Source organism: Cinclus cinclus, chromosome 1 (assembly GCF_963662255.1).
Source record: "Cinclus cinclus chromosome 1, bCinCin1.1, whole genome shotgun sequence".
Classification (NCBI taxonomy): Eukaryota; Metazoa; Chordata; class Aves; order Passeriformes; family Cinclidae; genus Cinclus; species Cinclus cinclus.
This window is the reverse complement of record NC_085046.1, coordinates 23,251,696-23,278,637: the sequence shown is the minus strand read 5'-3', so window position 1 is coordinate 23,278,637 and position 26,942 is coordinate 23,251,696. Positions and strand designations below refer to the sequence as shown.

The 26,942-nt window shown below is 35.6% G+C and overlaps 1 protein-coding gene across 3 annotated transcripts in view; it reads right to left on the bottom strand.

Annotated features, from left to right (window-relative positions):
• VPS50 (VPS50 subunit of EARP/GARPII complex) overlaps positions 1–26,942 on the bottom strand; it is a 79,421-nt gene that overhangs the window by 39,652 nt on the left and 12,827 nt on the right. For 2 of the 3 annotated variants that reach the window (XM_062507894.1, XM_062507901.1), the window contains exons 5-16: positions 23,892–23,945; positions 20,775–20,845; positions 20,237–20,354; positions 20,105–20,140; positions 17,589–17,671; positions 15,934–15,976; positions 13,041–13,139; positions 10,036–10,176; positions 6,710–6,845; positions 3,637–3,734; positions 2,834–2,928; positions 2,099–2,197 (exon numbers count right to left, since the gene is read on the bottom strand). In XM_062507894.1, coding sequence (XP_062363878.1) covers positions 2,099–2,197; positions 2,834–2,928; positions 3,637–3,734; positions 6,710–6,845; positions 10,036–10,176; positions 13,041–13,139; positions 15,934–15,976; positions 17,589–17,671; positions 20,105–20,140; positions 20,237–20,354; positions 20,775–20,845; positions 23,892–23,945 — 1,073 coding nt within the window. The remainder of the gene's footprint in view (positions 1–2,098; positions 2,198–2,833; positions 2,929–3,636; positions 3,735–6,709; positions 6,846–10,035; positions 10,177–13,040; positions 13,140–15,933; positions 15,977–17,588; positions 17,672–20,104; positions 20,141–20,236; positions 20,355–20,774; positions 20,846–23,891; positions 23,946–26,942) is intronic. The other variant, XM_062507908.1, reaches the window with a different exon arrangement.

The window sequence follows — 26,942 nt, the reverse complement described above, 5'->3', positions numbered from 1 at the left end:
GAGACTAAGGTGAAAGAGTCATAGAAAAGCAAATATTTAAAAGCCACACAACAGGTTTTGTAGCATTTTAAATCTGAAAACAAGCTCTGACAGAGTACTTGAAGAAATGCTCTTAATTCTCACCAGCATATATGTCTAGCAAGGGGAATACATGAAGACCTGATACATTCATTCTCTGAGAAACTTAAGCAGTCAGACACCCCTTTTTACAAGTGTGTCAGTGCAAGAAGTAAATTGCATTTCAAAAATCATTTTACTGATGCTCTTTGCCAAAAGCCCATTCTGATTTATCAGAACAATCAACTTGCACCCAAAAAAAAAGTCTTCCTGTATGCTCTAGTGCTGTGCTCTCCTCTATGTTTTTTGAATCTCTTAGCCAATTCCTTTCAATATTTTCTCTATGTTGGCAGTTCTCTGTAACACCACACTGTCCAGGAGGCCACATATGTCAAATTACACAAAGAACTGATTACTCCTGAACTGTTAGCATTTCAGCTCTGTGTAGCTTTCATGTACTAATGAATCCTTAAAAGCACTCCTGCTTTCCCCCCGCTCCCTCCAATTAAATACCCAAGAGAAGTGAAAGCCACATTAGCTTGATCTGAAAAGGCATGACACTTAAAGCTTTTATATAAAACACCCTAGGGGATATAGCTCTGAGACAGGGGGTTTTTATGTTTTTCCTTCTGAGGATGAAAACATCAGCCAATTAATCTTCACAATACCCATGCAGCATAAAACATGTAGAAAGTATTAAAAGGTTTTATATCATTTAATTCATGTAAATAAATATTTCATTCTATTTTTGCAAGAATTACATTATCTCAAAAAACACAAGTTATTTCAAAAAAATTACTATTTCTATATATATTCCATCAATGTTTCTTAACCTTTATTTTACTCAAAGATAATTCAGAAAATTAGTTTATGATTCCTTAAGCTGTTTAAGACAAGCAAAACCATAACAGTCAAAATTATGTTTACTTAACCCAACAAGGCATTATGTAATGAGTCAGTATAGCAAAAGATGGTTAGGTAGAGCAAAATAGGTTCATGAAATTCGGTTCAGGATTCAGAAAAATTTTGAGAAATAAAAATAGGGGGCATCTCCTGACAAGACATAATGTGGATATGATGCAGGCTTAGAATTCCTAGCCACAAACTACCAAAGCTGGAAGAATTCCCAAACCACATTCTCATCCTCTGAATTCAGACACTGCTTCATGTTCTCCTGCTGTCATTTTCATACTGCATTGATTTTAGGCAGAAAGCCACAGATTTTTCAAATGGCTCTGGATATATTACTTGTATCACAGCTCCCAAAAAGAGGACAACAGATCAAGACTAGATAAGCAAGTGTTTCCTGGAGCATGGAAGGCTGTATTTCTTCTCTTATCTTCCTAGCTTTTACACCCAGAAAGAATGTAATGCTAGACAGCTAGAATTAAAAAATGTCAATCACCCAAACCATTTGTAAAATCAAGGCAACAAAAACAAACAAATAGAAAGATAAGTCTTGATGTTGTTACAGCCATACATTATATCTGACTCCATAGAATACCTGTCCCTGACAACACATGACTGGCCTCAGATATGACAATACAGCTGACTGAAATGTAATTAGATCCTGCCAACAAACAAGCCATGAAAACATGACTCAAAAGGATGGACTCAGTTCTAAATATCTTACTTGATGCAAGACAAAATTGCACATTGAAAAAAAATTCATAGTCATACATGATGAGTCTTCTTAAGCAATAGCATAGAAAAAGAAGACACAATTTTGCTACAAAACACAGACTTCAGAGGCATTCCTCCTCAGGATGCCAGGAGACATGAGGCAATGTAAAAAACTACTGAAATTCTCCATTAAAAAGTTGCTCATCTTTATCTGGCTTGCCTGCTGCAGAACTACAGTTTTCCACAAACTCAGTGAAAGCAAAGGCTTCTCTATCCTCTCCCCTTCAGGGTTCAGAGCCTTATTCTCATCAGGAAACATACTGTACTGTCAACCTCAATGCAGGAACATTATGCAGTGGAATTACTTTGGAAAGCATTAACCCATTAGAATCATCCACTGCACATATAATAGTCTCACCTGTGGTATGTTTTGAAATAGTTAACACTTTGTTTTCTGATAGATTCTTGCAAAACTTCAGACTTACTGCCACAGAATTCTTCTCCAACTTGCATCAGCCTAGAGTAATAAAAAAAAAGTTTAGACATATCTACTGATTTCTTAATACTGCTATTCGAATTGTGAATGTAGATCTATCTTCATAAATGCAGAGCAACAATGTTACACTGCAATGTTAAAGTTGCATTCCACAGAAGTCCATGTCTCATTTTCCTTCAAATCCTACCACTGTGCACCATACACATAGAGACAAACAGCCATAAGCAAAATAAATGCATTTTTGAGAGCCTGCTACACATGGCAAGCTGTCAGTTCACAGTTTCAATCTGTCATTTTACTACCAAAAAACAGAATGGTGTAATACTGTACAGGTTGGCAGTACCACAGTACTCTTCTGCTTGACTCAGACTCCCTTTAAAAGCTCTTAGAAAAAAATTGCTAGACCTGCACATCCCGTATCTTAAAAGGAGAAAATACAAAAAACATACCACACTTAAGCAGCAAAGCAGTTCATGCTACCTCTCTGAAATACATCCTCATAAACTCTCACATATACAAGAATTGCTCTTCAAGCCATCAGCACGTTTGAATGACACTAGCATCAAAATGCAAATATCAGCCTTAATCAACAGTGCTATCTCATCAGAGCTCACTTGTGGACACATACTAAAAGGTCTTACGACCACACCAGCATACCTGCTGATAACATCAAGTACAAATATGAAGTCATCGTATTTGAAGTTAGACAGATCTGTTCCCAGAAGGTATGTTTTCACTTTCAATTGAACATCCTACAAAATACAAACAAGTTTTTGTGTACTTAATACACTGAAGACAAAAGTGAAGGCTTATATGCTTGGCTCATTAACACTTGTTGGTTGCATGCACTTATAAATTCTTTTTTTTGAGAATTAGAATAGAATTCCATTTTCTGTAACATGGGTAATTTCTCTAAAGTAATTTTATAACCAGTTTCTTCAGCACTCTATAACACAGATAGAGTCAACCCCAGATGCTTTACGGTCAATGCAAAAACAGAATTCAGCCTCTTCATCATATATTCTGGTTGACACCAAACTGATCCAGCAATCACACCAAGAATACCATAAAACCAGTCAGGTTCTCAAGGCTCCACGTTCTCCACAGCTGTGGTTGTACCAGAAATATAAAGCAGTATACAGAAAAAAAGCACATGAGAAGAAAACAGACTGTGTGGCAGCACCCAAGTTGAAAGGAATGGGAACAGACTAAAAGTCGTGTTACTATGTTTTGGTATCTGGACTGAGTTTGGAAGCATTGCAACCATTGACTCATAGAAATTATATTTCCGTGGTCTTGATACATTCAAATTTAAAAAAAAAATCACTTTAAAAAAAAAAAACACCAAGCCTGAGACATTTCTTTAAAAACATTAGTACACATATAACCATAATTAATATCAGAGAGGTGGAAGAGGGGGGAAGTAAATACTTAGGGGGAACAAAATTCAAAACCCATACCTGCCATATTCGTGAAAGCCCGTGCTCCAATTTCTTTTTTACATAATTGCGGTCAAAACTGTTCTCTTCAGTTCCAATCACATTGTTGCCATCTGAAACTTCAGGTTAAAGGCATTGTAAATATTTCCAAAAGTTTTGAAAGTTATCCTACACAGAATTACGTTTCCTTAGCTACTCCCATATTATTGATCATGCAAACTCCAGAAGAGCTAATTTGCTCTAAACTTTTGAACAGAAATGAATAATGTACATATAAGCATTATATGCAAATGCAAACCAGGAGAGTTTCACCACCTGCATACCAAATACCTGTCCCAGTAGTGTTCCTTAGGCAGTAATGTACTGCAAGGATCACAGTAAGATCTAATCCTAACAGACTCTTTGCAGTTCTTCATTACTAGGCTTTACAGCTTTTTCCAGAAAAACTCCTGGCTTAGTTTCACCTTCCTTAGAGAAAAGAGCAATTTTTCATGTCTAATTGTGTTGTCTACTGAAGAAGAGTCCAGAAACATAAACAATGTACATTTGTCCTCCATTTGCCAGCATCAAGAAATTTTTATCAACAAAGTAAGTGCTCTTTCCTTGCCATGCCTTGTCCTGAATCCAGACCTTGCAGTCTAGATGAATATCATGTAAATATTGTGAGCACCTTACTAAAGAGGCCAGTAAGGAATGGGACACTGGATATAAGATTTTTATCAACCTTTTCTGATGTGTGCAGAACAGACCCTGCAGCATATCTATAGTATTATTAACACATATTTAAGAGAATGAAAGAAAAAAACATCCACTAGCAGGGATTGTTAAGACTTAGTTGAATTAACATTGTCTGATACAAGCCAAAATAACAACAGGGCACAGCAGTTTGACCATGTTTTGATTGTATCTTCTTCAGATCATCCAGTGCTCACTGTCAAGTGAGCAGAGTTGCAATTCTGTAACAACCACCAATTATAAAGAGCACTCAGCAGTGCTTCATTCTCCCAGTCCTAGGCCAGATTCTTTTTAAGTAGAGTGTCATATACATCATCCTTCTCCTCATCAACCCTCTCGTTTCTGATTTGAACCTTTCCAGAGAATGTTTCTCAGAACAAGAGCTATTGCCTATTATAAGAATGCTTACATAAATTTAATTATAAATTAAATGCTATAGTGATCATTTTACCACTCACTTTCAGGTCTTCTGTTAAATCACTAACACCATCACTAAAATCATTAACACATGGGAATTAAATCAACATCACTGTAAATTTCATGGTATGTGAAAATCCAGCTAAACATGGCAAGCTCTCACAAAAACCAGTATGACTTCAAAGTTCACTTTGCTTTGAGTAGGGAAGGCAAAAAATTATCTGCATAGGTCCTTTTGAAACAAAATTTCCTGTTTGATTCTTCATTAAAATTACAAATAATGCACTGACCATAGCAAACAATGTAATGGAAAACTTTCCAGTAAGTAGTTTATTTTCACGGATAAAACCCTATGTAACAGCAATTTGCCATTTACTGTATAAACAACAAAATCATAAACTAAGTAGCAGCTCATTAAATATGACACAGAATTCATTTCACATTATGTTGATAATTTTAGTTCACTAATTTTATCTTCAAGTTTGATTAAACAGCTTCTACATATAAATACTTAATTGTCTCTTTCCAAGGATTTCTTTTGGATAAGTTTCACTACTAGAATACAAAGAGCTTTATAAATAATGTCTTTCAAGTCCAGCTTCTCACTTCTACAGTTGTAGTTGTAGCCTAAGATCAAGAGTCCCTTGACACATTTAAGGTACTTTTATAAGAGTGCTGAGATTAACCATGACAATACTGGGACAACCATGACTTCCCAAAATTATAAAAGCCAGACACTGTGGTACATCTACTGCTCCAGTCTAAGTGGCTTATTTGAGGAACAACTTCAGCATAATCTCCTGAACTGCATCTCTGGTTCCCTCTGACATATGTGCCCATTCTACAGGAATTTTACTCTCTGACTTTACCACATACCACAGCCATTAAATCAGTAAGTATGAAATGAGAATTCCATGTACAGTTTTAATAATTATTCTAGAATAAGCAATGAGTTTTAGAAAAAAAGGACAACCAGTAAGTATTTATAGCCCCCCTGAAAGTAAACTGTACTTGTAAAATTCCCTTCTCTGTGCTTTATCACTGCTGAGGTATTTGAAAAAGTGATTCATTAGAGCACTACTTTTCAGTTGTACATTATAGCTAAGCCATATCTCCAGAAAATTAAAAGCTGAGTGACAGAAAGTTAGCAGCAAACATACCAAAACACTCTGGCATGCATTTAAAAGCAGTGCATTTAAAATTATATATCTGACTGTATATATCACTTTATTAGGCTTAATAGCTCCTGCAGAAGGCTTTAGAGTGCAGGTACAAGTAACAACACTAAGAGGAACTAGTTTTATAAGTGCATATGTGGCTGAATTAGGAGTCTACTGTGATCATTTTTCCATGACGTTCTTTATGGTACCTGCTTGATTTTACACCTGCAAAAACTACAGCAAAATGGACACAAGTAAAAAGTGTAACTATCTTATTCAAACTGTAAATGCAAATATTATTGCGAATGGGCAATTCAATCAAAACTTTAGAATCTTTCTTCACATAGCACATCAAAAAAGCAAATATTTCAACTCTGAAATTTAACATTTGATATAGCTATTAAAACTTTCATCTCAAGCAATAGCTTCAACTCAAAAAACAGCTCCAGCAATCCAAAATTTTTTTTTACTAATTTTTTTTTTTTAATAATGTTTTTTTAAGATTCCATACAATAGGGGAAGGACATTTCTGCTAAGCACTGTTTAAAATAAAATCATTTACATCTATAAGACTGGCACATACAAATATTTATGAAAAAATTAGTCTAATATTGAAGAGTAAAAAAATCCAGTGAATGCTTTAGTCCTTACTGCACACTATCAGCAAAAATGCTGAAATCACTGAGTCAAGACCACAAAGATACCAACACACAAATTAATAACTTGAGTACAAGATAAGTTATTTCCAAATATCAGAAGTTTTGTTTCCAGCAGTTTCTTACCAGAAGACACAACTGCTGCCTCATCTTGGTCATGGTCCTCATGCCACTGCATTGTTCTGTAGTAACTGAGCATGACTTCCCAGAGGGCTTTGCAGAGGTCAGCAAGGCATGGAATGTAGCTGTCTGGTGTAATATGCTGCAGAACAACAAAATAGCATTGTGAAACTTCAAAACTGAGTTCCCTGAAGCAACACAAACCATAACAAACCCTCCAAATTCATACAGCTGAGCTGACATACATTAAGATTCACTTTCAAATATATTTTAAAAAGTGACAGATTCCTGATTTTGGTCAAGTAATCAAACGCTGTCCAAAAGTATAAAGTGGTTTTGTAAGCATCTTTTTTTTTCATTTACTCAATTGGCCTGTATGTTAACTACCTCTTACATTTATTTTACAGTGCACAGATACAGAAGTAAGGCCATCTCACTGTCAGAGGGATACAGCCACTCTGTGTGTCAGTTCAACAACACAACCTTTTGTATTTCAGTGCTACAGAGAAGCCCTCCTGGCAAACATCCCATTGAATTGATCTTGATCTTTAAAGAAGTAGTTTAAAAAAAAAAAAAAAAATCAAACAAACTTGCTGGTTCAGCAATTTTCTCTACTAACTCAGCAGGAAATTTTACTGTATTTCAGGGGGTTTAGTATCTAAAATCTAAACTTTGCCTGTGCAAGTCACTACACTTGAAGACACTGATTTTCAGGTGGACAGGAAGAAAGGATTACTTACTAAATACCAAGACAATTCAATTTAAACTAAGGAAACAACTGAATTCCTTTGAGCTTATACTAGAATACAGAAAATAAAAACTTGAGACTGAAGCAGCCAAGTTTTGCCCTGCTCCAGCAATATTCAAAGAGAAAATACATAAAAGCATGGGATATTGCTAAAAAAAGAAACACTCAACAATGAAACAGTGACTCCGAGTGCACAGGCACTAACTTTCATAAATGCTTAAGAATTTCTGAAAACATTATTCTATTTTAAAAGAATTTAAAACATTATTCTTTAATATTCTAAAATATTATTCTTTTATAAAAGAATCACATTATTATAATACCCAGTATCTGAGTTCCAAAAAGATGCAAACAAAACAAAGAAAAAAGCCACTGTAGTCCCCCACTACCCATATACAATGTAAATAAGCTATATGAGTTCATTTTCACAGATTTTTGGAAACACACAGCAGAATACCTACCTCAAAAGGAACACTTCAATTGTATATGATTTTCCTTGCTTAACAAGAGTAAGTACCCCAAAAGCCTTTACATGTTAAAGGCATCCTGGCTTAACAGCACAGGCAGCCTGAAGAGGGTTCTCACTTGAACTAAGCAAAGAGAAAGAGGGCTCATATTTAGTCTTGAACAATTCCTTTGCCAACAACTGAATGCATGAGAGGAAAACCTGCTGCTTTTTTTCTACAGGAAGTTGGAAACTGATTTGCTATGATAGTTCATCTTATTCAGCACCTGATTTCACAAAAGCATTACAACAGGTAACAAACAACACTGAATATGGTTTGTAAGAGACCAAATCTGCACATTTGGGTCCAGATGGGCCCAGACCCATCTGCAGCCTGCCCCTATATGGTTATATGTCCCTATATGTCCCTGCATCTAATGGTTACCAAGATAGTCACGAAAAATTTAAGAAGTAAATTTCAGTGCAATTACAGCAATATTCATAGTACAATAAAGTCCCAAAATCTGAGTACCTTCCTTTATACAGAATGCCAGCTATTGCAGGGTCACATTAACTTAAGCATCATCTCATTAAGGCTTTGTGTAAGTAAAAACTAATAGAAATAATGAGGTAATAATTTTGTAATCATGCAATTAAAACCACCCTCTGTCTATGTATTACAAAATGTGGTATTTCCAAGTACCTGAAAGATCCTCCACACGCATAAGTAGAAGGATAAACATCAACACACAAGATGTGTTTTAGAATTGGTCAGAAGCAGCTCAGTAGTTTGTTTGCAAGTGTAAATAAATGGGCTTAGTATCATTAGTATTAGCAGGAATGAGAAATAAACTGGACATACAGAAGCATAAAGAAAAAAAAATGAAAGAAAAGTTCATCAGAAACAAACAGAAATAAAACCATGCTCTGAAGGCTTATAGCAGCAAGTGAGAGGACTGCAGTCTGGAGAACAAAGATCAGGGTTTGCTGGCTTTCTGCAGCTAGAATTCATCTCAGTGAAGTGGAAATACCAACTATCCAGAAACTTCCTCATTATGTTCACCAATACTTAAGTCAATTATTCCCAATAAATTTATTTTGCTTATCACATTTTTATTTATATGAGGTGCTTAGATTATGTAAGCTTTTTAAGTCAAAGAGGCATCTCTTTAAAATTAAATCGTTTACAATGCAGATATGTTGTTTACTAGCTACATGATGCCAGCAGATAAGAGAAGGGAAAGAACAGAAAACAGATCAGAATATGAACTTTAATCTCCTTGTGACTGTATTTTAATTTAATAAATTGCAACTGATGGGGTGGGTCCTTAAGTTGATGAAATATGATGAAGGTTTAGTCTGTGACTGAAAACATCCATCCTAAAGAACATTCAAGAAACATAATTTCAAATTGTAATTCAACATTAGGACCACCTAAAATATCTCAGATTCTTCCTCCCCATCACTGAAGTTTTAGAAAATTTCTCAGGGTGTAACAATAAAATCCCAAGTGAAAAAACTAAAAGAGTGAACTAAAAACGCTACTCAAACTACAGTAATTCATTCTAACAACATTACAAAATATGCAAGAAACTGCACTTAAAATTTGTAATAGAGGAAAATATATGTATATTCACCAGCCCAGATCTATCATCAGGCTTTAGCACCTCAGTATTATAGCTGTCCCTTATCCTGGTATCAAAAGTGCAAAATTAAATGCGAGAATGAAAAGTGAATGACACAAAGTCAGGAATAATGGGAAGACTCCAATTAAATTAGAATCTTTACAAGAACTCTTACCATAATGCAGCATCAGAGAAACTGTGAATACTACCTAAATGCACTGGAATAAAGTTCAAAGATAATAGTTATTCCAATAACTAGTATATCATACTGAAGACACACACATTTTGAAATGTTGTTAGATGGAGTGCACAATAACACCAAGATGCTGAAATTTAGTGCAATCAAAAATCAACATTAAGTTATGAGTAACAAATATCTCAAATAATTATAAATTGTATTAAGAAACTAGAGTAGCTACAGGGTTAACAACTGAGTCCCTATTGACAAAAGGTACACCTATAAGAGTGAAAAAATTCAGATTAAAAACCATACAAATATGCAAGAATTACATACTGTACAGAGGTCTTTGTACTGTAACTTCTGAAACTTGGTGTCTGTGTTTCCTGCACACAGCTCCACATATCCAAGGACTACTTGAAACACAGTGTTGTGAATGGCTTGGGTGAAGTGCATATGTAACTGGTCCATTGCTGTCTGAAAGAAATGGAGTAACATAAAATTAAATAGTAAAATTCCATTTCTCAAATGCCATCATCTTTTAGCCATCATCTTCTGATGTACGTCTTTTTCAGTACCGAACACTTGTAGGCATGTCCTCCAATCTCTGTCCTAAAAATACCTAACACAGATCTTGCCAATATTACAATATACAATATTACAATATGAAAGAGTTCAGGTATTGCCAGTAAAATCAGTTTCCTCTGCCATCTTCCCTCTGTAATTTACCTTTTTTTGTACACTGTCACTAGTAAATATTAATATAATATAGCCAATTATAGAATTTACTCACTCCTTTATTTACCCTCCCAATAACTGACAATGTGTCAAAAAGAAATTACTTGAGATTCATGAGCTTTCTCCCAGTGGAAACACTGTCAACTAAATCAAAAATATTTCCTTTGCAATCATTAAAATTAAAAGCATGATTACAAAATATTCATCCACTTGCCAGAGTGAAGATCCGAAAGTACAATTAAGTGTTACAGAAAGGCATGCACATCATACAAATAAATTTCCTATAAAACTCCTCCTTTTAGGTAGAAAAACAAAATCATTTGTTAAAAAAAAAAAAAAAGACTACCTTTTCCAGGAAAAAGTAACATACTAAGGACTAATGACTACGTAACATACTGCTTTTGCCATACTCGTGTCTGAGTTTCAGGTCAGGATGTTTCCCAAGCATCCCAGTTGTTAATAAATTGCATGTAACAGTATTCCATCTCAGAAACTGAATCTTCCTCACTGGTTTTGCACACAGATTTGAAAGTTTCACTATTTCTTATTTGACATTTTTAGCAACTGACAAGAGCTGAGCTCAATCACTCCATAAGAAATGAAGAAGCAATTCTGTTTAAATCTTATTGAAAACAGCCCATCTTCTATAGCTACTCCTAATTTCAAGTAGCCAAAGAAAATAGAATGACAAATGAAATAATGAAAAGTACAGAAGATACTGAAGAATCTTGACATTACGTTTACTGAGAAGAGGTCAGTATGGGAGAGATATGAGTAACAATGCAACTAAATTATTTTCAGGACAAGTTCAAAATATGTACTTTACTCATAATAAAAAGAATGTCAAGACCAAGTTACTCTATAATGGAACAAAGCAAGCAAAACCATGCAGTAACAAATAACACTTCCATTTTGTCAGAAACTTCATTCCTCTCCAACAAGTATCTGACTTTCTCAACATGTCATGCATTTGACACGCAGTGAATGCACTGTATATATTTTTGTTCAGTAAGAAATTGAATGCAGTGCACTAAAAAAAGTAAAAGTCTAATTAATCTTCTCCCCTGATTTTAAGTTGCAGTCATTACACATTCCAATAGTTATGCTTATTAACAAAGTATGAGAAGATAACTCCATTTCTATCCCATTGCAAAGCTACACTGTTATTATAGTCAAGCCAGGAAAATAAAGAACCCAGCTATAATGGAAAGGTTCTAATTAGAAAGAAGCAAAACAAACAAAAATTTAAAAGAAGCCCAAGAAAGGGAATCTTACATCAGATATGTTCCTGAAATCTCGGAAGAGCATTAAAAAAGCCAAGCATAATAAAAAATGATTGGGGCTCTTGGGGTCCTGTCCTCATCAAGAGACAGGTGCTTTAACTTGATCTTTAGCAACTAAAGCTTCCTGGGGGAATCTCTTCCCTAAGTAAATCAATCCCTGTTACACTGGCATCACCACATTCAGCCTGTATTATAAGCACTGATCACTGACAAAACACACCTCCAAGGCTTTTGTGTCCCCTTATCCCCTTTACTTCACAGGACCTTGATATCAGCTCCCATACTTCATACCTTCTGAAGGAAACTTGTTCATTGCCTTCTCAGAGAAACAAACCAATATGAAGCCTCAAGGGAGTGCACCAAGCAGAAGAGATCTCCATCCTATGGGAGAACTTAGGTCTACTCATATATATATATATATATATATATATATATGCAGAAAATGCTCTAAGCACACACAGATGTAACTTTCAACGTTCACAGTATGTGTTTGATGTACCATGGGATGTATTATCTCCTCACATGTTCCATTCCCACCATGTTAACAGTACAATATAAAATGGAAATAATCAAGGCACAAGTTGTGCACAACCCAGAAAAACAGACCTAGCTATAAAAAATAGCATTCACATAACCAAAGAGAATGAATAGTGCAAACAGAAGTATAAACAGAGCTGAAATGTACAACTGTTACAGTTATAACTTGTCCAAAAAACAAGATGTTGCAGTAACACACAGCTTATCTTTAGCAAGTACTGTTAAATTACTTGAGCATTACAAGAACCCTTGGAGGTATATATTTGGCAAGATTCATCAGCATTAGTGTGCTGGTTTTGGCTAGCATAATTTTCTTTACAGTAGCTAGTATGGGGCATGGGGCTGTGAGCCTTTGCTGAGCAGGGCTTCCATAGAGTCAAGGCTTTTTGTACTTCTCACCCCAACCCTCCAGAATGGGCTGGAGGTGCACAGTGGAGTTGGGAGGAGACACAGCCAGGACAGCTGAGCCCAACTGACCAAAGGGATATTTCATAATATGCTTAGTAATAAAAGCTGGGCCAAGAAGACAGAACAGGGTGAACTTTGTCTTCACAGGTCACTGCTACATGTGATGGAGTCCTGCTGCTCTGGGGATGACTGAATAGCTGTCTGCTCTCTGACTTAGCTATTGCACCAAGGAAGAGGAAGGGAGCAGCTAGGTGGGGCTTAGCTGCCACCTGGGATTAAACTACAATTAGGAAAACAAATCTCCATCACAGTACTCAAAGCTTCATGCTGTGATATCACTATTCATTGTGACTTCCTCAGAAGAGAAGTACTAACCTGTGTTTTTCCAAGCAGCCTGTAAGCCTGCTGAACCTTTGTATAATGATTGATATCAAAATTCTTGCATATTTTGGAAAGTGCTACGTCCAACTGTTCCTATAAAAATGAAAGAAAAAAATGTGTTAAACGCTAAATAAAAACAGGCCAAGTAATACATTACTCAAACAACAGCAAGCAAGGAAGATGTTTATATAAGCAGTGTGATAATTATGGTTGTAAAGTAACCAAGACTGTGTGTGGAGTGTTCTGCAGTGTTTAAGTGTTACCTCTTGCACTGTAAGTACTTCAGTGTCAGCTAAAGAGTTCCACCACTCCCAAAAACAAGCAAGAACATTAAAGTCAAATTCAAAGTGATGTTTAGTTTGGGAAGGTCAGGAACATCAATATGGGAGAGCTGGGATTTCTAAGTTGGTCTGCTTCCACCCCTAAGTAAAACCCAGATCTGGGGGCTTCAGCTCAATCAATTCAGTTATAGACTTCTTAACCCTCTGGCTGCATCTCTTAAAGGGAACTAGCACTAACACTATCTGAATTAAAAGTTCATTGGCAAACAGCCATTTATAGAATACTACATCAGCACAACAATCAGCACCTGAGGGAGACAAGAAAGAAAGCAGACACACAAATATGGGCTCTGCCACTGCAGAGCTGTGTCTGAGCACACTGAACAGCTCTGCAGCAAATGAATTTCATCTATTATGCAAACTAAGTGAAAAAAAAAACTTCAATAGGATCACATATTTAATGACTAATAAAGCTTTAGAGAATTTGACTATGTAGCTTAATAAAATAATTCTCATGTAGATGTCCTAATATATTCAGATACACAGCCTAACTTTAGTTATTTTCAACCAACAGTGCAAAAAATAAAAACAGAATGAATCAATAACATATAATAACATACACAATTAATAAATATTTTCTTTCCTTGCTAGATACTAAAGCCATTTCAATTCTTATTATTTAATGACCTTGCAATACAGTCTTGCTCTTAAAAATAGAAACCACAGTAGATGGGTGTTTGGTCTGTTATGTACTTTTACTTAATCCATTGGAAAATTTTAATGAATTACATCATTAGTCCCAAAATATTTTGGTGTTAATCCTAGAGATTTGGTGGGGGTTGTTTGTTGTACTTTCTTCCCTAAGCCAAATGGTAAAAACGCAACCTAAAGATTCAGAACTTCGCCAAAACATTACTCAGCAATTTGAATTACAGACATATACTGATTTTAAGAAAAACATCCTTGTTTCTTGCAGAGCAGCTGTACAAAGAGAAAAACTGAGATATCAAACTGCCCATGAACAGAGCTCTTAAACAGAGAACATTAATCTTTTCTTTTACATTTTTCAACAGTTCCTTCCACTATACCATCTTGCATTTTATTTGTAACACAGTATAAAAGTAAGATCTATATTAAAACTTAAATTTAAAAGAGACAAAACAAAAGGAAAAAGGAATGGACTTAAGTAGAGACACTCAACTATTGAAAAGACTCATTATTGAAGTCCTAACTAGTAGAATATTAATCTGTATTAAATATAAATTTAAACATAATTTAATTATATATATTAAATATAATATCATTCTGTATTAAAATATATTTTGCAGCAATACTCCATGGACCCCAGGATGACTTATGTTTCTTCCACATGCACGGACATAACTCCAGTAGAAAGTGAGATACTTTCACAGGAAGAAGTATGATATTTTTATAATTTCACAGGTAACAAATAAAAATATTGAACATGATTATTTAGCTAGCTATGAATTGCTTTCACCAACCAGTATGGCATATTTTATCATATTTTGATATGACCATAATTTGCTCTTCAAAGCTGTTACTGGAAGGAAGTAAAGATGCATGTCTCTTTTTAAGCAACATCAGTGTTTGCTCACAAGGAAAAAATGAGTGCTCACTCTGTGTTAGGCCTGTTAGAGTGGGAAGAAAACAGACATTCCATCAGCTCTTTTGAACCAGATATGCTCTGAATAAAGCATTATCAGAGAAAGCCTAAAGGAACAAAACCAGCTTTGCATAAAAGCTGAAGTACAAAGACATAACTGAAGGAAATTGGCAAAGTTTTAATTTTACAGGGAATTAAATAACAAGGTATGATAAAATGTACTAGTCTGACTTTCTGAAGAGCGCGTGACAACAGGTGCAGACAGCTGCTCAAATAGCTAATTCAGGTTTCTGCTAAACATTACATGTGTATGCATTACATGTATCACATACACATTATACATACCTATATTGCTAGACTTCTTATGAAAAGCTTGCCAAATTCCAGCTCAAAATTACCTAGTGGAGTTCAAAGAATTCCTTTTTTTCCTACCAGTTTCCAGGAAGACACCTAACATTTTATATTCCTTTGCTTTTGTGATACTATCTACCAACTTAAACCAACCTTAGACTCATCCTTCACAGCTATTCAAGTCATATTTCCTACAGCTTAGCATTGGTCCTATCCTGCAGTTTCCAGTTTGCTGACCTCTAAAATTTCCTGTGAAACTATGACCTCTTGTATAATCCAAACCTAGTGGCTTGCTATTAATTTACTTTTCACAACTCTTAAGATGTTCAATACTTCAAATGCTATGTAACTTTTTAAATTTTACTGCTCTACCACTTAGAGTGAGCACAACTAGTGAGCTGGGTCATAATGTGATGACATATTAGAGAGTATTTTGGTTGATTACAGCTCTAAAGTCTACATGAACAGCAATGGCTACAGCATCCAAAGAGAGTATTTGAAAGAAATGTACACAAACTATAATTGCTAACGACATTTTATTAGAAAGTTCTAGTACTTAGAGATTAAATACTAACACATACTTAAAGGTTAAATAATAATATATACTAAACATCAGTATATTAATTCTTACCTCTATTTGTTCCAAGGTGTCTTGCAGTTTTGAATTTAACTCACTATTGACAAATGAAAAAGATGTTTAGAATAAAATTACTGATTATATAAACATTTCAGACCATTTCTTATTTCCAAAAACCCTGCTACTGAGCCACAGCATATTAAGTCATCATAAACCATTAAGCTGCTGTTGCTGTATCAGACTAGCACCATCACAGCACTGCCATGTGGAAAGGAACATTATTCCAGGTTTATAATGCAACAGTATTAAGAAGGTCTAGACAAGACTCCATCCTGCTAGGATTTAACCAAGACTTCAAATACATTACCAACTCTCAAAAAACTTGCTTTAAATGTTTTGGTTTGGCACTGTGGTCTACAGCAGAACATACCCAGAGGGGTCAGGGCTGCCAAGTCTTTGCATACTACAGTGATTTTAACAGTAACCCCTTACCCAAATGCTACAGGAAAAAAAAAAAATCTAAGCTTTAAAAATAATTTTATAGTATAGAAAATTAACAAAAATAGCTTCCATAAGAAAAACTATTTAGGACAAAGAAAGGCACCACTGCAACAATCAGCTTTAAAAATTTCAGAACAGCAGCAATAAAAAAAGAAAACTAAAAAATCCCACTACTAAATTTTTGTTTGAAAGGGTCAAAGCAACAAAGAAATAGGCAGGATATTCTCTTCTAGCACAGAAAGCACAGTTTACATTAAATAATCATCATACTTGGTTTTACCCAACGTCCTTCTGTGCTGTGAATCTTCTCCTTAGGCGCCCACATTAATTATCAAAAGACAGATTCTAGCATCTCTGCTTAGTTCTCTACATTTAAATGATACACCCATCACCTTTCCTTTTTTGTTTCCATCAGATAAATTTGGTATAACATCCTCCAAAGAAAAGTTTAAATAGAAAAAAAGGCATCAAAAAGAACTGCCATTAAACACTAAAGAGAACAGAGAATAGTAGCCACTATTTTTTTATTGTTTCCCCACATGCAATGAACCTTCAAACAGGAGGACCTCCATAATCGTCTGATGTTACTATATCTCCTGCTGGGGTTTATGAGCATTTCCTGCTATTTCTTTTTTTTAGTTGTTGTTGTTTAAGTAATGGAAACATTAAGTCTTTCTAAGTTAGAAACTGGAGGTATTTGGATTAGTTTCGATTCTGAAAGAAATTTCTTCATGTCAGCATGAAACTCTGCACTTGCTAATTCCATTGACAAGAATCAGGCTAAGTTATCCTGCAGAAGCTATCTTGTTATAGGGAAATTAATTTCAGAATAAAAACTTCTCATTAAAAACTCAGTTCAGGTATCCCTAGGCAGGAGGTTATAGCACAATTATAATTCACTTTAAGTTGAAACTTTACCTGCCAACATATTACAACAGTCACAAAACAATTACATGGTCTAAACATTGATTTTGTGCTATTATGACTGAAGACTGGTTAGTTGTGGTAGAGGGAGGTGGGAAACTACAGAGGATACTTACACTTTTATAACTGCATCAGTTTTACTTTTCTTCTTTTCTAACTTTTTCTAAGCTGAAAATTACTTTTCAGTTGAACTTTGTTTAGAAAATGAGAATCAACGATCACTATTTTATACCACTTACAAATAAAATCATACAGAAGCTGACATCTGTACAATGTCAACCTACCTTATACAACTATAGTGTTTGAAAGTGCTGGCAGCTTTCTGGCATTCCAAGCACAGCTGAATAGCTCCTGGATAATCCTCTTCCTTAGGATAAAGCACAATTGAAAGTTCATCTGAAGCAATAGTGCAATAGCCATTTTTGCTTGCATGCTTATGTATAAATACTAAGAATAAAATATTTTACCTCTCCTGTTTATATAGTAAAGTTAAAGGAAAAGAATGAGGGTCTACTGCAGCACTTCATGTGCAAGTAATTTCGAAATAGCAACATGTGAGAACACTAGGTTTTACATTATCTTATGCAAACAACTTGCTGTATTGTTTCCTTATCCATACAAAAAAAACCCACAAAGTTTTTATTACAGAACAACTAGTATCTTCTCCCTAATCTATTCATGAGCATGGAAAGAGGTTAGTTCAGGCACTGGCAGGCTGTTCCCATAGTTTATAAAACATAAAAGGAGACAAGGAAGAACCCTCCCAACATTATACCCAAATAAACACTATTTAAATTTGAGACACATCCAGCTCGTAAGAAATTAACTTAAATACAACTGACTCACAGAAGGCTTCAGGCAACAAAGAACACACTATGGACACATTGTCCTAATATATAAGAATATCCAACAGGCAGATAGCTCAATCAGAAGTATATGAGGATGTCAGGAAATAAAAACATACACAAAAAAATGCAAAACCCAAGCATCCTACCAACAAGACACAGGCATTGCCTCAGATACACCTATTATTTTTGTATTCTGTTAGACAGGAAACCAGAAAGAATCTTGGAGGAAGAGAAACCCTCTTTAATAGCTAAGAGCTTCTGGATTTTGTCATAATTATATCTGTTATATTACGTACTTTAGAGAGCTCAAATGCAAAGCTGTTACTGGAATTTCAGTCATTGACTGAGGAGTAAAAATGCAAGGGTAATTTATATTCAGCTATTATCATGCAGGAGCTTTTTAAATGAAACTGGTTTTAACAGCAATGTTCTAATGCAGATCGAATTTAGCTAAAAAACACAAAAAACCCCAAATACATTACCCATAGATGAAAACAGAGCAGTACACTGGACTAAAACGACTGCTGCATTTATAGTTCTTTACATCTCTCTCCACTGGAAACCTGGTACTTGCTCCATTAAGGCTAACAGAGTTCAAATCAGAAATCCTGATAGATATGTTATGCATACAGACAAGCATAAGATATGTTACAATATATTCCAGATGAAGCTCAGCCCTGAAAGCTACTGTAGCTTCATTCCAGGTCTTTCTTTAATTGGGGACCCTTTCAAAATGCTCTTCTGTGAGTGGCAACTAATAGCTCTCGTGCATTTTCCAACCTACTAACTTCTTGAGGTACAGAAAATAAATGGGCCAGTAGCTCAGATAACTCACTGGGAGCAGACACTGAGCACAGCTCTAAAACTGCACTCTGCCAAAAACAACAGTTGCAGCCCTTAACAATCACTGACCAATTATGATAATCAGACATTAGAGTCTGTGTGTGAATGCAACATCCACACCACCTCAGAACAACTCCTGACAGTAGACAGTGAAGAGTTTATTTCCTGTGTAGCAAAATACAGCACAGAAATTAAAAGCTAATCATTGTACAGGGCTTACTGAGCAGAAAGCATTTATGCCATCTGAAAATGAGTGCAGTTTTGCCTGACAAAGAGCAAGAAAGTTTTCTGACAAGCTAACTTACTCAAGACAGAATTAAATTCACAGAATCTTGAAAGTTAAAACTATTAAGATTCAATTTCCAAATCTAATAACTGGGGACTGTCATCATGACATTCCATCCAGTATTAGCTGTAAATATTTGGCAAACTTGCAAGTTGAAATTGCTATGCTACACGTATTATAGATGTCAATAAATCCTGAGACTTTCTTTCATACAATTCATCACCTTAAGATCTATTGCTCTGTGCAGTATCTACTGCATTTTTAGGCAGTACACATAACAGTACCAGAATTTTCAATGTCATGGTCTGCATGCTGCAATGTTTTCTATAACTGAATTAAAAAGCCTACCCAATGAATAAGGACAGAGGCTACTACTTTACAACTAAAACACTAAGCAGGGAGCCCATCTTTAAATTTGTATAGCAGTGTATCCATAGAAATTCTTTATCCAGGCCCAGCATATCAACAGTCAGCTAAATCTCACTTTTTTTTTTTTTTTTCCCAAACATCAAGCTAAAGAAAAGAGCTGTAAATTGAGAGCAGGGATAAGTGAAGACTCCTCAAAATTTTTTACTGACCTAACACAAGCTTTGGTGCAGAAATCAAAAGTAAGAAATAAGTTTTTGATAGAAAATACTCCCCCCAGCAGAGGGGCTATCTAAACTAATATTAAGTTTTTCTCAATTTAAAAGAAGAATAAAAATATAATTTCATCCCATGCACACAGCCTGTTTGCAAGAGGAAAGGAAGAGACAAAATTAAGATGACTGACAAATGCAGACTCAGAACAGTTTCAAATTGTACCAGTCTGGTAGGGACTTACCTCCAACATCTCACTCAAACGCACATCAGTTCTTTGCTAAAAAAATAAAAATAAAAATTAAAAAAAATCCAGTCATTACTATATATAAACAAAGAAAAATATTTGTCACTGAACAAAAACAACTGTACATACCAGTGTTTTTATTGTTCTCAGAGACTTTAGCAGTCCAATAAGCAACTGTCGTTTCCTCTGATTTGCAAGTAGCCCCAAACTAGTTTGTGTGAAGCCTTCCTTTGCTATATTCAGGTGTCTGCAAGGCAAAAATTCAAATAATCTTCAACAATTCATAAAATAAAACTTACTTCTAATCAATTCTAACAATTAACTGATCCAACAAAATACATGGCAGAAAATAAGATTGTCAGCATTGTTAGGGAAACTCAGAAAACAAAATTTTACCAACAGACTACTAAGCAGGTACATCCTCCCTTCTGCACTTGTCTGTGCATCAGTGGTATATCTCCAAAGCTTTCTCTTTCAAAGAGAACTCCCAATTGCAGAAGTGAGGGCTGCAAGAGTTTGCAACTGTTTCAGAATCTCTAACTACTACTGCTAATAGCATTCAGCATATAAACGGGAAATATCATCAGCAAGCAAACTTCCTGGGTTTATAGCTTTCCTGTTAAATACTTCCCCACTTTCAATCTCTGCAGTTCTTAAAGCAAGATACCTTCTTCCATTCGTGCAAATAACTGCTGCTAACTGAAGGCCAGTCTGCAATGATGTAACACGTTCAAGTTCCTACAGGGAGACAACAGGTTAAACAAATATACAGATTAATCATATACACAAGTTAAACACCAGTGAAGACTACTAATTGGTAGATTTCTCTTGAGATGTTATAACAACTTTGTAGAGTTACTTTATATATTATTTGTTTTATCATTTTATATACACTAAGCACTGCAATGTAACATTAATATAAACTATTTTAAATACAATTATATTTTAAAGATAAAATTGTTGAAATCTGTTTTCATTGCAGTGGGACCCTCTACATCTTGCCTAAGAATTTCTATACTATTATATCATGTGCATTACAACAGAATGATCAAAACTTCAGGGATAGAAGCACAGGGCTTAATTTTTATTAATATGCCAGAGAGCTGAAGAACAAAACAAAAAACAAAATTTAAAAAAAATTATGTTTCACACAGCATTTTCTTGTTTAGAAGCACTTGTGTTCTATCAATTTAATAGATGTCACATCATAATGAATGTTAATTGTATCCTGTTGACTTTCAGCTGAAAACTCTTCAGCAGAGGTGACCTGAATTTAGCTTGATTTTGACTTAGTGAAGTGCCTAGCATAATCTCAACTCCTTGAAAAAAATAAATGTTTTAATATAACTATTAGGATTTCTTTTGTTAGAACAGCTCTGCAGAAAAACTAATTCTTTACCCAGGCTCCAGAAAAAAAGATTTTTTCTTTTTAATTTTATTTTTTTTATTCAGCTCATCATTTCAAAATGTTATCAAGTACTTTTCATGAAAAGAGAGATTTTCAATTTGAAAACTAATCTAATTCTAATAATACAACAAGCAAAACTGAGTTGAAAGTTCAGTTCTGTTTTAGATCAGCTCTTGGTCAGTCTCCAAATCACTAAGCTGCATTTTCCCCCAAAACCTGCTCCTTTATGTTACCAGTCCAGTGTTGCTCTTGTATAAATTATAGCCTAGTTGCTGATATGCAAAATATCTTAAGAAACCAAATTCAAAGATTACTTTCCTCAATACCTACTTCTCTCTAAAAACACACTTTGCAAATACCAGAGCAATTCAAAAAGCCATTGTTCCCTTGTTCATGAGAAAACACATACAATAAGGAGCAACTCCACTCCAGTCTTACCTCTTGCAAAGACTTTCAAATCTCTCCTCTGAACACAACTGGATGGAGAGGAATGAGGAGAGTGCAGTCTAAATATTCACTAAGAGGGAGTCTTCTGACCAGCATTTAGGGGCTGAATACAAAATTTTCCTCTCCTCAAAAACAGTTTTTCACCCACTGGCTGTTCCTAAAGCATGTCTTTCTTCCAAGAACAGAAAACTGTAAATCCCTTACATGTGTCTGTGCCATGCCTCTTGTGGCCACAGGAGTGCCTGTTAGACCAGTATTTCATACTAGGCACGGGCTTCAAACCATGATATCCCTAAACTACACTTTGCACAGTGAAAATGTGTCCAGGAGATGTGTTCAATTGCTTTTTTGGCTCTTGTAATGATCTGTTACTGTAGTTCAGCACTGAACTGGAGCTGCCATTACAAGTTCACACAGCATAGCAGGAGGCTCATTTCATGAATCAGCAGGAAAGTGAGATCTATAACGCCCACTAGAAATCTCCAATAAATCCACTGACAAGGCCTGTGCCCATAAGTAACACTGAAGGATTATTGACTTAATCAGGCACAAATGCATTTAAGAGAAGTTTTTTAAAGATTTTTACTGGCACAATGGATTTGTAACTGTCCCTTTGGAACATCTGAAAGCAATTCTAGGTATAAAACAGGTGCACGTCCCTAAGATGTCTGCAAAAAGAACATTACTCAGCAAAATGCAAGAACATTTGCTGCAGTTCCACTATGCAGTGAGAGGTTTTCAAAGTGAAGCTCCTGGATTCAGAAAAAGCAGCACTCACTCAAAACTATCTGTTTCAAACCCACACAGCAGTGAAATAATACCAGAAGATTTTTAAACCATACAATTACCCTTTCTCCCCCATCTACACTATCTTGCAAGGACTCAACCACAGCCTCCTTCTGCAACAGCCTCCCACCTCATCCCTTTAACTAAAACTGAAACAACTTCACTGTTACAGCCTTTTTCTTCCACCTGCTATTGCAGGAGATGACGCAAGCAGTGGTCACTTCTCCCTCCTCCACTGTTCTTTAAACAGCAGCACTCATTTCACCAGGCAACAATGCCAGAACACAGATGGCAAACTCACTAAGTCTGGATGCACTGGCCATAAGAACAAGCAAACAAAAAGGGACGTTGTGTCCTATGGATAAGAGGAAAATAATGGCAGCTCCATGACATCTATCCCAGATTTACAGCCAGGAAGCCATCATTGTTCTTCCACACTCCCTCCAGCTTCTTGCCCAAAATAAGATTTGCCATAATCACCAGAACAACAATGGTGATGTAAAGTGCTGTACACAAACAGAATTATTCAACACAGGATCATTCTCAGAATAACTTAATAACAATCACCATTTTCACTTGGCAGAATTGTTTGGACAATACTCCTAGGCACATGGTGTGACCTTTGGGGACAGTTCTGTGCACGGACATGAGTTGGACTTGATGATCCTAGTGGGTCCCTTCCAACACAACATATTCTGTGACTCTGTGATTCTCACAACTGTCAGATTAGAGGCAGTTAAGTGATCTTAAGAAAGATCACTACTGCTTTCTCTTATGAAATAAGATGTGTCACTACTCCTAAATAGGGGCAGTAAAGCAGCTCCTGTTCCGAGTCCATTACAGGAATGGACTGTGTGAATTCATGAATTCTGAATTCTTCAGAAAGCCTCATAAAATGACCATATGCCAAAACCTTTATCATCTTAAGGACTTTCAACTCAATACACGGTTGGTTTTCACTATAGAGACAGAGGTTTAGCATACAAAAATAGATGGTTCCAACCAGGCTAGCACCCCTACTACAAATTACTATAATGACACAATTAATTATAATGACACAATTAACTATAATGACACAATACAGCAGCATTATAACAGCACAAAATTGAGCAGTTTATTCTTGAAAAGTGTTAGTTGTCTTACCTCAACATATGCAGGCTGTTTTTCAAGGATTAAATCTGCAACTTTCTTAGATACCTTAAAAAGAAGAACACTCCATGTGATACATAGCAATCTCAATTAAGTGGGCCATGCCCATACTAAAGCTCTACAAGTTTGTGTTTATTTACCATTAAGTTTTGTATTTTTCAAATGTATTAATAAATATTCCAAAACAAAATATTAAAAAAATTGTAAAAATTATGATCAGCTTTCCTTAGAACCAAGATAAGAGAAACGTTCACAATCCTATCTAGTGATTAGTGGGCATTTTTAGACTACTTATTTAACTCTCTGCTTGTTAAGAAACATGCTAGAAAAGCAAATAGAAATAATTTGGGACACTGCAAGTGTTTACATTTTGCTCATGCTATTGCTAAAGTACAAATTTAAGTCAATCATATAACATGGTGTGCTGGCTTGGGCTGGGGTATTCAATTTTCTTCAAAGTACCTGCTATGGGCTGTTTTGGATTTGGGCTGAAACCAGTTTTGATAACACAGAGGTGTTTCAGCTGAGCAGTGCCTGCAAAGAATCAAGGTCTTTTCTACTCCTCAAGGCACCTCACCAGCACATGGGCTGGGGGTGCACAAACCTTTGAGAGGGTACATAGCTGAGACACCTGATCCCAACTGACCTATGGGATATCCTAAACATATGGTGTCATGATCAGCATACACAGCTGTGAGGAGAAGAAGGAAGGGAAGGATGCTCACAGTGATGGCATCTGTCTTCACAAATAACTGCTATACATGATAGAGCCCTTCTCTCCTGGAGAAGTCTAAACAGCTGCCTGCCCATGAAAAGCAGTGAATTAATTCCTTGTTATGCTTCATCCTCTTTTGCTTTACTTAATGCAGAATAAATAGCTAAAAATTATCTATTTTCATTTCAACCCATGAGCTTTTTCACTTTTACTCCTCCCATTCTCCCCCCTACCCCACTGGTGGAGAAGTGACTGAGAGGCTGCGTGACACTTCATTGCCATCTAGAGTTAAACCACAACACATTTAACATAAGGACACCTACTTCTGAGACTGATACTGCATTAAATTAAAACTATGTCATAATGAATATGCACCTTCTGCACATTCTACCCTTCCTTTAGAACATTGAATATATTCTTTTTTTTTTAAATTTTCCCCACGGATCTGGGTATAATTCAAAGTAGAATGCTCCTGAGAGCTGCTGCCTGTATTGAATTTTAAAACTAAGCACTGCTACCTTAATCAATCTCTTGTCCACAAACACAGAAGCTTAAAAAGAAATCCAGCAGTAACATTCTTATAAATGCCATTTTGAGAATAGTGTATTGTTTTTCATCAGGGACTAAAAATATTTAAGAACTGTTTTCAAACATGACAAAGAAACTATTGGTATTGTTCTAGATTCTTTTGGGGGAACAATACTCCCGGAATTGGAAATAAAATAAAACTGGCTATGACAGCCAGCCCACAATGCATTACTGGCAAAGACATAAAAAAGAGGTTTTTGTAAACTTGACTGCTTAGGCAAACATAGCACTAAGTTGAGCTCTTCAGTTTGCATTCCTGTAACAAACTTATATTGCCCCAACCAGCTCAATTCCCATCCTCTGGAACAGCACTAGCACATAAATGGTCTCTGAAGTATTCCAATGCCATCAGGGGGCAATGTGGACAAGGGGCAGATATATATACCCAGCTATGCTTTCCTCCTTCCATACCAAAAGCAGGCCAGAACCACAAAGCAATTTTAAAACATTTTTTTTTTTCAGTTGTTCTTAACCTTTTAGCTGTTCCATAATTAATAAAGCTTTCCTCTGCAGGACAGCAAAAGAACCACTCCAGAAGGAGGTGGGGTCAGGATAGCATGTTATCAAGCCAAATGCTACACAAGCCTACATGATCCTGGGACTCTTAAGAAAGTTTCTTCACTCCACGGTCTATGCACTGTGAAATTTTCACCTTCTTCTTTCAATGCATTCTTCATTCTAGTCCTGTACCTGTAAAAAACTTTAGGACATGGGTATACCTGCTACTCAATGCTCTAGTACAAATCTAATAGTTTTACTCTTCACTGTTAAGCAATGTTCAAACAGTACACATGAATAAAAGATACATTTCAGTTTTTACACTCTTTTTATTTTGTAAGTCCTTAGTTACCCTTGACTAACTACAATCTCAACACTGACAAGCACCTGCCACAGGTGATTTTTTTTTTCCCAGAACTTAGTGATACTACTTTTCTTTCTGATGTTCCAAGCTACTCTCTCAGGTATTTTTTCAGATGAGCAATATTATCCCCAGTTACTTTATTTATTTACAAACTGTCACACCCCTTTTGGCATCTTCCATACAACTGTGATGTGTTAAGTCTTAGGATCCTGAATTGCAACTGCTAGCACTGAATGTGACTGTGGTTACCAATGTCTGCCAACAAGTTTGCTGAAGGGACAAACAATTTTCTCTTTCCTAATCACATCAGTAAAAAATATTTCATCTCCTGAAGAAAAAAACAACATCACTAAGGATATTAGATTATTCATTAAAATTATGTCTAGCAGACAAACAACTAAAAAGCCTTTCTAATCCAAACTGTCTGGACCAAGATGATTATAAATTAAAGTTGTTATGACACATACATTAAAAAATGTTTGAGCAAGTTGGGATCCTTCCAGTGGAATGGAAAATTAATGAGCAAACTACAGAAAATAAGTCTATAGTGACCCTGAAAACAACAGGATGACCAAGATCAGCTGTGCAAAAACAGATAGTAAGTCAGTGAGAAGTGGAAGATCAGAGCTCTAGTACCTGTAATTCGTACTTATATAAGTGCTTTGCATTAGAGAAATTTAGAAATTGCTGTTATCTCCAAACTACTATAGTAAATTCCTCTGCCAGCTGTAGGTACAGACATTGAAGTGAAAAAGGCAGTATTTAGTTCTTTCCAAAAGCAAAAGTACTGTGTGATATGTCAGCAGGCTTCTTGAATCCTCTATCTAATAATCTATTCACCATTAAAGTATTTTTAGGACTGAACTAACAATTTACAACA